This window comes from Ahaetulla prasina, chromosome 12, assembly GCF_028640845.1.
Source record: "Ahaetulla prasina isolate Xishuangbanna chromosome 12, ASM2864084v1, whole genome shotgun sequence".
In the NCBI taxonomy this organism is placed as follows: Eukaryota; Metazoa; Chordata; class Lepidosauria; order Squamata; family Colubridae; genus Ahaetulla; species Ahaetulla prasina.
Genome location: NC_080550.1, coordinates 11,706,582 through 11,717,909, shown reverse-complemented (window position 1 = coordinate 11,717,909; position 11,328 = coordinate 11,706,582). Strand labels below are relative to the sequence as shown.

At 39.6% G+C, this 11,328-nt stretch overlaps 1 protein-coding gene across 1 annotated transcript; it reads right to left on the bottom strand.

Moving 5' to 3' along the window:
- Positions 1–413: 413 nt before the first annotated feature.
- LOC131184286 (large ribosomal subunit protein uL16-like) lies at positions 414–8,701 on the bottom strand. Its single transcript, XM_058155409.1, has 3 exons — positions 8,615–8,701; positions 1,569–1,890; positions 414–766 (listed from the first exon to the last, which is right to left on the bottom strand). Exons 1-3 carry the CDS (start codon positions 8,699–8,701, stop codon positions 414–416), a joined length of 762 nt encoding a protein of 253 aa, XP_058011392.1.
- Between the last annotated feature and the right edge of the window lie 2,627 nt (positions 8,702–11,328).

Below are 11,328 nucleotides of genomic sequence, written 5' to 3'. Positions count from 1 at the left end.
TGAAGCCCACCCCTGAATAGAACAGAGTTGGAAGGGACCTTGGAGGATCTTCTAGTCCAATCCCCTGCTTAGGCGGGAAACCCTACACCACTTCAGACAAATGGTTATCCATTTGATGATCACATGATCATGTGAGAAGGACTGCCTGGAGTATTTTAGAACAGGGGTCTCTAACCTTGGCAACTTTAATACTTGTGGACTTCAACTTCCAGAACTCTGGGAGTTGAAGTCCACAAGTCTTAAAGTTGCCAAGGTTGGAGACCCCTGTTTTAGATCACAGGCAGAAGCGTTCCCTGATACACAGAACTACTCTGAATATAAACTTTTTTTTGGGTAGCTACACAGAGCTGTTTCTTTTGATGCATTTTTCTGTCAAGAAATTAGCAGTGTTGTCCTCTAGTTACATCACGCACTCATGCTGCACGCAAGGCACACCATTTATCTAAAGGACCCCTGTTGGGTATGTATTTATCTCCATAGCCATCAGGGAACAGGTGCTTCTCAGACACCGTTTCCTCAAACATATCAGCATTGAATCTGGTGAAGCCCCATTTCTTAGAAAGATGGATCTTCTGACATCCAGGATGTTTGAATGTGGCTCTGCACAGCACGTCAGTAACATGCTCCTTGTTTTGCACCTTGGTGCGGATGGACATGATGACTTGGCCGATGTGCACACGGGCCACAGTGCCCTGAGGCTTGCCAAAAGCACCACACATTCCAGTCTGGAGCCTGTCAACTCCAGTTGATGTGGTCCTCCAGCAGCCTGTGGAGCTGGAAATGGAGTCGACAGTGATGAGGCTGAGGTGAGGCCAGGGCCATTGGGGAGTGAGGTGCAGACTCCAGAGCCTCCAGAGACTGATAGCAGTGAGGCAAAGGAACAGGAGGAGCCTATTCCTAATGCACACATGAGAAGAGCTGCCAGAAGGCAAGAGCAGCTCAAGCAGAGAGGACAACTCGGGAGTAGTGCCAAGAAATGATTGCCCCCTCCCATAAGGCTTAAAACAGACCAGCAATGGTGTTTGCCGGAAAACACCATTGCTGGTCTGTTGGTAGCCACAGGGGCCTCTGTGGCTCAGACTGCTAATGCAGTCTGTTATTAACAGCAGCTGCCTGCAATTACTGCAGGTTCTAGTCCCACCAGGCCCAAGGTTGACTCAGCCTTCCATCCTTTATAAGGTAGGTAAAATGAGGACCCAGATTGTTGGGGGCAATAAGTTGACTTTGTATATAAATATACAAATAGAATGAAGACTATTGCTAACATAGTGTAAGCCGCCCTGAGTCTTCGGAGAAGGGCAGGATATAAATGCAAATTTTAAAAAAAACCTTCTTGCATTTATTTTTGTATCGGTGACTTCTGAACATTTGCCAAGAAATGCCTTTGGCAGTTTGTCTAATTGGACCAAGGTTTGCGATAGGACTGAGCAATTTGTGTTGGGAGGCATTTGCTTTAATTTGGTTGAACTACGCTGGGAATGAAGTAATTCTCAGCTGTTTGAATAAAGTTTGTTTGCTTTTTCACTGACTGAGTTTCCTACTGCCTACCTGGGCCTGGGTCACAACACCAGCACATGATAACATTTTGTTGATGTGGATGACATGGAAGGGGTGCAGGCGCACATGGATGTGAAAACCATCCTTGCCACAACTCTTCACCATGTATTTGTTGGCATAGATACGAGCAGCTTCTAGAGTTTCTGATGACAACTGCTCATATTCATCTGACACCATGTGCCCATGGAGTGGGAACTCATCAACCTTAGTCTTTTTCCTGCCCACATCAAATACCCTGATCTTGGGATCAGGAACACTCCTGCAGAAGTGGGACTTAGGAGAAGTCTTATTCTTGCAGTATCGATAACAACGTGCTGGTCGGCTGAATGTAAACTTTCATCGACATAATTATAAACTTTCAAGAGGAAGCTTATAAGTGTTCTTCTGCAAGGTGCATTGCCTGATTTTCAGATATTTTCAGTGACCTTGGTGCCTTACGCTCCAAAAATTATGGGATACCATGAGCATGAAATAACAAAAGTTTACAAGCCCTTCCAAAACCGGCAACTCCACTTCACTTGGATTCAAAATTGTGGAGAAGGTTGTAAGCACCCTGGTACAGGTAATCCCTGAGTTACAACCACAATGGGGATCACAATTTCCATTGCTAAGCAAATAATTGTTAAGCGAATTGTGCCTGATTTTTACGTACCTTAATTACAGCTCTTCTCTTTCAACAGTCCAGATTTGGGGGCAATTCTCTGAGAAGTTGGAAATTAGCCAGAAACTTGTCATTTCCTACTGAGGAAGCTAATTTTTTTTTATTAGGCTTCCGTAAATTATCTGTAGAAGGCAGAGAACACAACTTTGGACCAGTGAGCTGAAAAGATACAAGAATAGGAGCAGGAGCATTGAAAACTCCTCTATGTTATTGACTTGCACAAATTAGTGTATAATCAATTCTGAAAAAATCATGTGTTACTTTCCTGTTCGGGATTTGTTTTAAGATTTTCTAGAAAGATGTATTTATTTTATCTACTCTCCGAATTGTGTTCGATATGTAAAGTGACCAAGGGTGATTAATGATAAATAGATTAAAGTGGGAGAGGGCATTTGAAAAATGACTCAAATGGTGCATGCAAGTCCCTGGCTGGATTCCCCAAATGCAAATTCTGCTAAGTTAATGACCGGAAAATCATGATGGGTTCAATATATGAGATTCGGAATTATTTCAACAAACTTTGCAAACAATGTTTTGCACAGGGGATTCTTAAAATGCCCTCCCTTATGGTTAAATCTATAGGTGAGGGAGAGTTGGGTTCCAAAAACAGTAGCCATCCTGAATATTTGCTTGCTTTGATTTTTGAAATTGTGATAGAAGAAAGTCTAGCATTAATCAGTGTATGTGAAGATTGGTTTCCTGGCCACTAAAAGGGGTTATGAAAAAAACAGAGGAAGAATGCATACTAAATTATGTCTACTAATGTCTTGGATTAGGTATACAGATGGCAGGGAGGTTGAATAGCCTCGTGGTGCGACTGGAACAATCTGGAACTGAACACACTCAAAACCGTAGAAAGGGTGGTAGACTTTAGGAGAAACCCTTCCATACTTCCATCTCTTACAATACTAGACAACACAGTATCAACAGTAGAGACCTTCAAATTTCTAGGTTTAACCATATTTCACAACCTAAAATGGTCACCCAATATCAAAAACGTCATCAAAAAAGCACAATAAAGAATGTTCTTTCTGCACCAACTCAGAAAGCTCAAACTGCCCAAGGAGCTGCTGATCCAGTTCTACAGAGGAATGATTGAGTCTGTCATCTGCACCTCTATAACTGTCTGGTTTGGTTCTGCAACCCAACAAGACAGACGCAGACTTCAGAGGATAATTAGAACTGCAGAAAAAACAATGGCTACCAACCTGCCTTCCATTGAGGACCTGTATGCTGCACGAGTCAAAAAGAGGGCTGTGAAAATATTTACAGACTCCTCACATCCTGGACATAAACTGTTTCAAAGCAGTTTTTTGTAGCCTCAAAATGATGCGACAGAGCACTGCACACCAGAACAACTAGACATAAGAACAGTTTTTCCCTGAATGCCATCACTCTGCTAAACAAATAATTCCCTCAACACTATCAAACTATTCACTAAGTCTGCACTACTATTAATCTTCTTATCTTTCCCATAACTCATCTCCTTCCACTTATGACTGTATGACTGTAACTTTGTTGCTTGTATCCTTATGATTTATATTGATATTGTTTCCTGATTACTTATTTGTACTCTATGACTATCATTAAGTGTTGTATCTTATGATTCTTGATGAATGTATCTTTTCTTTCATGTACACTGAGAGCATTTTCACCAAGACAAATTCCTTTTGTGTCCAATCACATTTGGCCAATAAAAAATTCTATTCTATTCTATTCCATTCCATTCCATATTTTCTATTCTATTCTATTCTATTCTATTCTATTCTATTCTATTCTATTCTATTCTATTCTATTCTATTCTATTCTTTCTTTGAGTACCTATACAGACATTGACATTGTAAAGTAGCTCTCCAAATATGATGACATTTAGAAAGCTCTTGGACATCCTGTGAATAATTTCCTGAGGACTGGAAACTAAGTCTGTTTAGAAGAACTTGAAGGAGCTTGTTTAGGGTTGAGGAGGAAAAAGAAAAGACTGGATGAAGGATATGGGCCCTTGCTTAGCAAGAAGCCTCGTAGGACTTCTTTGCTCTCCTCTTCACTCTACTTGCTGGGTACAGGAACTGGTAGGCCTGCTGTCATCATTCCTGACTTGAGGAAGTTAGGGTTAGGTTGAAGATGGATGACATTTCAGAGAGTCTACTGGAACTTCTTCCTCAATGTCTGAGTCATCTAACTTCTGGCCATGACAATTGATAGCTCACATTAAATGAGCAATAGATGAAGAGAGCCAATTTGGTGTAGTGATTACGGCATCAGGCATAGAGACTGTGAATTCTCTATGGAATGAAGCCAACTGGGTGACTTTGAACTAATCTCTCTCTCTCTCTCTCTCTCTCTCTCTCTCTCAGCCATAGTGTCTACCCCAAAATCGCAAAGAGAAGAGAAAGCTTGGTCATTGATTGGTCAGTCCCAGTACTTGATCCCCATTGTCCACGTAGAGAACGTCCTGCTTTTTTTTGCAGCGGGGGAAAAAGAGTTGGTATTTATCAGGGTTCAGAGCTAGTTCAGCCTCACATTTGACAAATTATTTGTGGAATTGTGGTATTCACAGTCACTTAAATAAGAATCTGTCAACACAAGGCTATGCTTTGTTGCAAAAGGTCTCCCAGATTACTATTTCTTTTTTCCCCCTCTCTTTCTCTCTCTCTCAAGCACTCAAAGAATGATGGATTGGTGGTAATGCAAATTCACTAGCATTTTATACGCCAGTGCCTTCTCCATGGACAGGAAACACCCTCAGTATCATCTTGTAAAACGCCTTGACTGTAAAAAGTCTTGCTCAGTGCTGGGAGTGGCTTTTTTAAAAATGGTGTGCCGGAAGGAAGGCGGTGGAATTCAAATATTTCCCTCACATCTTTTTGCTTTGTCAGAGCAGGTGCACATTTGAGATTTTTTTCCTTTCCTTTCCTTTCCTTTCCTTTCCTTTCCTTTCCTTTCCTTTCCTTTCCTTTCCTTTCCTTTCCTTTCCTTTCCTTTCCTTTCCTTTCCTTTTCTTTTCTTTTCTTTTTTTTGTTCCCAGACTAACTGGGACATATGCTTATCTGTTCTTGGTAATTAAAACAACTTGATAAATAACATTATTGGGTTTTATGGCAAGTTAAAAGTTAATGCTGCTTAACAGGAGATTAAATACAGATAGCTCAAACAGCAAATAAATGAATGAATGAATGAATGAATGAATGAATGAATGAATGAATGAATAAATAAATAAATAAATAAATAAATAAATAAATAAATAAATAAAACTAAAATAAAACTAATGTTGTCTCTTTGGAAACAACTTCTGCATTTTAAGTACCTCTGGAAGAGCCACCAGGGCTGCAGAATGGGTTGAATGAAAAGGGGGGAACACATCTTGGGTGTCCTTCCAAAACAGGGGAAGAGTTTTCCTGGATGATGAAAAAGATAGAGAACTTTGGCTGTTTAGGAAAAACAAAGTATCTGTGATTGTACTGAAATATGGAAGAGTTCCAGTTGGATCCTCTGCTACTTAAGAGTGGTGCAGTGGTTAGAATGCAGTATTGCAGACTAATTCTACCCACTGCCAAGAGTTCGATTCTGACTGGCTCAGCCTTCCATCCTTCCGAGGTGGGTCTCAGCCTTCCATCCTTCCGAGGTGGGTAAAATGAGGATCCAGATGGTTGGGGGCAATATACTGACTCTGTAAACTGCTTAGAGGGGGCTGTAAAACATGGCGAAGCGGGACATAAGTCTACGTGCTATTGCTATTGCTACTTGGAATTGCAACTGTGATTCATAGGACAAGAAGCAATGGGTGGAAACTAATCAAGGAGAGAATCAACTTAGAACTAAGGAGAAATTTCCTGACAGTTAGAACAATTAATCAGTGGAACAAATGCTCCAACACTAGAAGTTTTTAAGAAGATGTTGGATAACCATTTGTCAGAAGTGGTGTAGGGTTTCCTACTTAAGCAGGGGGTTGGACTAGAAGACCTCCAAGGTCCCTTCTAACTCTATTATTCTATTCTATTCTATTCTATTCTATTCTATTCTATTCTATTCTCATAAGTAATGGTGATAAAAAAGATGTGATTTCACATGATCTTCTGTTCAATAATCTTGATGCATGGGGTAGATTCTCAAGTATTTCAGTTTTACTCTGTAATCAGTGGTTGTGCTAATAGTAAATTACATGCTCAGCCACGCCCAGCAACCTATCATCTATCATTTAGTTCAAGGATGAGCAAAGAATATTTTTTGGACCAAATGCAGACCTATCATCTTTAATGCAACCCATGGAACCTTCTCTGATCACAGCAGCTGAAAAATGGTAATTTCCTATCATTTTGAAGAAGGAAAACGTGATAATTGTTAGATGAGCCCTGACAGACATCCTGGGACAAACAGAATTGTGAAAATCTAGCAAAAATAGCACTAACAACTGAAATTTCATAACTATATCTTCATAGCATGCAAATAGGTTCATAAAATGAGACAGTGAAAAAAATACTTTGTATTTTGTACATGTGAAGTGATCCCTCTAACTGCATCCTAAAAAAAGTTTAAATTTTGCATTGTACCTCATCTATTCCCATTCTGCACAGAGCGTATAGATCACTTTTAGTTTTAGGACTATCCCTAGCTGTCTATATTGTAATTTTTTTTCGCCTGCACAGATTCAGAATTTATTATGGAAGTCTACAGAAATCTAACATTTGGAGAATTTCTTATAGAACTGGAAGCTTTAACTTCTCCATCCAAGTTCATAAACTATATTATGGTGCAGCAAGTCACCGTTGATTTTTTTAAAAGATAGAAATCCATTTGTTTAACAAAGAAAGAAATAGACCCCCACATTTGCACTGAGTTGATAACACATTTGATAATGTAATGTTTTGAAATATCTGGCTAATTATTTCTAATAGTTTCATGATAATATATGTACAGAATCTTTCTCTTGGATGGGTTCCTGCTTAGAAGATCAAAACACATTTCTCTCTGGCATCCTTTCCATTTTCACAGAATTACTCCAGTTGCCCGCATCTCTTGCCAAGGTGTTTGTGGAACATATTTTGACAGCTTTCTCTCTAAAATTATGACTATTCGTTTTTGGAAAGAGTACCAAATTGTAAATGCGATACGTGTTGGATTCCTTTCAGCAGCACTGCAAGCATATAAAATGATGGGGATTTTTGTTGTGGTTCTTTCACGTGATATATATTTTAAATCAGAGGTGTCTGATCTTGGTAACTTTTAATACTTGTGGACTTCAGCTCTGAGAATTGGCCAGCTGGGGAATTCTGGGAATTGAAGTTCACAAGTCTTAAAGTTTGCCAAGGGTGGATACCCCTGATTTAAATTTTCTCTTAGCATCATTTCCTGGGTCAGCAGGGCCATCGCGCTGATGGAGGTGAGGTTTCCTTTGGATAAGATTCTATCTTAATTTTTAATTTAATTTTCTTTATGGTAATGGCCAGTGGTGAAATCCAAATTTTTTTTACTACCGGTTCTGTAGGCGTGGCTTGGTGGGTGTGGCTTGGTGGGCGTGGCAGGGGACGGATACTGCAAAATCTCCATTCCTACCTCACTCCAGGGGAAGGATACTGCAAAATCCACATTCCCACCCCACTCCTGAGAGAAGAATATTGCAAAATCTCCATTCCCACCCCACTTTGGGGCCAGCCACAAACCACATTTGCTGGTTCTCCGAACTACTCAACTACCAGTTCTCCAGAACCCGTCAGAACCTGCTGGATTTCACCCCTGGTAACGGCCTAACGTATGTCTGCTGGAGGACCATAATTTTCTTAATAAATAAGCAAATAATAAATAAAACCTCAAGGAGATTACCTGTTTTGGTAGTTGAACCAATTAGATTCAAGAACAGATGTAAGCAAAATGTTTTAAGGTTATTTATTTATGGCAAAGCTGATTTAGGCTGAAACAACATCAAAAGTGATTTCTTTTTTTTTCCTGGCCCAATCCAGCCAAATTTTTCTAATGAAAGTGAATCAGAATGCAGCTGCTTGCTCCCTGTTCTAAATACAGGTAAGTTCTTGACTTACAACAATTCATTTTTTTACTACTGGTTCTGTGGGTGTGGCTTGGTGGGCGTGGCAGGGGAAGGATATTGTAAAATCTCCATTCCCACTCCACTCCAGAGGAAGGTTACTGCAAAATCCCCATTTCCTCCCAATCAGCTGGGACTCAGAAGGCAGAGAATGGATGGGGGCGGGGCCAGTCAGAGGTGGCATTTTACGGTTCTCCAAACTACTCAAAATTTCCGCTACCTGTTCTCCAGAACTGGTCAGAACCTGATCTACTCCCCTCTCCAGCGGTGGTGGAAGTGGAGGGGGGAAAAATGACGCTGATGACAAATAACGCCTTAGTCCAATCAGTTCCTGAAAAATTTCACCTTGTCTCACTTACCTGTGGTAGAAGGTTGGCTGAGGGTACGGGTAGTTTTCTGTGTTTAGTATACAGTTGTATCGAGAAATGTTTTTCCATGTGAAGCATCTTGCACAATCATCGTTAGAGCGTTAACAGAGGAAAATACGTGTGTCTCCAACACGCTGCAGAAGGAGGAATGAGCAGGAGCTAACTGTGGGGTTAATATTTTATGTTTTGAAAAGCGGGAGTGTGTGTGTGTGTGTGTGAGGAGTAACCCTATGTTTTTAGTTGGTGTGCTTACCTTGATTCATTTCCATCTGTTGGTCTTAATCCATCTCTGAAAGAATGGAGAAGAGCTCCCGTTTAGGAAAAATATAAACCAACAGAGGGAACTGTTCCATTTCTTTCTTTGAAAGAAAGAAAAAAAAAGATTTGATCTCTCTCTTTCTCTCTCTGTCTCTCCCTGTGTGTGTGTGTGTGTGTGTTTTAAAGATTTTCACTTTAATTATGCAGCACGAAAACATTGACATTAAACTGAATTTGCAACGGAAACTGCTCTTGTTAATTAACTGTTAAATTTATTGTGGCAGTGTGCTGCACACACTTTTGATGTTTTTGTGAAATGCTCTACGAGGACTTGTTTACAGGACAGCAACGGATGCGTCGTGAAATGGAGATGTTGAATAGAGAGGCAGCCTTAATCCCCTTCTTTAGCCTCTGGAACTCCTTCCCACTGGAACTGCTGAATTGATGAAAATCAATGGCACGGTTGCCATAATGTATATTAGGTTTAAGGTGCTTCCTGAACAACCCCTATAGTGATAGCTTGGTACTCATTGTTAATCAGTCCCAGGAGGTGTGATGAGTACCACACAATTCCCCCCCCCATAAAGAATAAGGTAGTGAGTCACAAGGCAGCTGACACCGACAAGTTCTAGATTGTTGGTTGAGTACCAAACAAATGATGTGTATTTGGGACAACATTTTCACAACAAAATGCATTGAGTATCAAATTTGATGAGTTTACCAATGTACCACGGTATTTTCCACCAATATTCTGGAATAAAACAAAGTCATGCTGCCATTTGAAGTTACAAAGGCAGTGTATTGAAATTGTTCCTGGCTTGGTAATCCCCAGATATATAGGACTACAGTGTTCAAAATTCTTGGCCATCATTGTCACAGATTGGGTAGCAGGTTGAGGAAATTTGAATTCAGGAGAAAGTATTTCATTTTTTTTTTCTTGTACATTTTAGTATTCTTTTTATCCCTCAGCAAGTAGTTATTTCTTTGGAGTAAGAATATTTGAAAATGAACAAAAATGAATGATATCACAAGTCTTAGAATGTCATTGTCCAGAATTGCTTTGTGTGAGATGAGCATGCAAATAAATATGATTAATAAATAAATAAAATTGCAGAGATAAGACAAATTAGGTACTGTACATTTATATCATTTACATCAGGAGTCAACTGATGAAATCAGGATATTATTAATCAGAATTACATCTGCACCATGCTGTGACTTCATTATGGTTTCTACCGGAACCTGTGGAATTACTCCTTTATAAAACATTTGATGATATAAAACTTACCATAAAAGTTAACTGTAAAGCTAATTCTTCCATAAGCAGCCTAGTTGCCTGTATAGAAATCTTTCTGTGATCATTACTCAAAAATGGGTAACTTCATTCAGTCTTTCTTTGATTTAGCTTAGAGAGATGAATATTTTTAGAATTTATGAGCATGTGAAACAGGGAATTACAAGTGAAACTATTAAACAGTGTTAATGACTACAGCAATATATTACTAAGATTTTTTCCCCCTTTCATAAATTATAGAGGAAAACATTCTATTTAAAATTAAATGCCCCCAAAAAGTTACACATGCCAAATAAGAATACAAAAATTAAAATATTTTGCCCTAGCAGCTAGATTAAAATATTACCATATTTTCAGTAAGGAGAAAATTATTTCTTTTTCTGAATGACTTAGTGGAAGACGTATATTCAGATTTAAAACAAAATCACTGTTTCGTTCTAGGCTTTTGACTGAGAGAAGTGAAAAGTTGGTTTTCTCGATTATCTCTAGATAGTCTTCATTCTGTAAAGGCATCGTGATTGTGAAATTAGGTTCTCCTATCTTTGTATTTCTTTCATCTTGGATGGGATTTCTGTGGCCCGAAATGATCCAGTTTTAAGCCTTTTTTCCCCCTGTGCATATTAGACTTGAGCCTAGTCCCAGCTCTGCCTCCAGAATCCTTAACCAAATGCAAGCTGGGCTGATACAACTTTGTAGATGACCCTCACTCTGTCAAGGACCTTGGAGTACTCATCTCTAATGATCTAAGTGCCAGAGCCCACATTGCCAAAAAGGCATTAAGAGTTGTTAACCTAATCTTGCAAAGCTTCTTCTCTGGTAATATTGAACTGCAAACTAGGGCATACAAAACCTTTGCTAGGCCAATTCTTGAATACAGCTCATCTGCTTAGAACCCGCACTGCATATCGGACATTAATACAATTGAGTGAGTCCAGAGATATTTCACGAGAAGAGTCCTCCACTCCTCTGCTCACAACAGAATACCTTATGCCACCAGGCTTGAAATTTTGGCTTAGACAACTTAGAACTACGCCGCCTTTGGTCTGACCTAAGCATAGTACACAAAATTATCTGCTACAATGTCCTACCTATCAATGACTACTTCAGCTTCAACCGCAATAATACACGAGCACACAATAGATACAAACTTAAG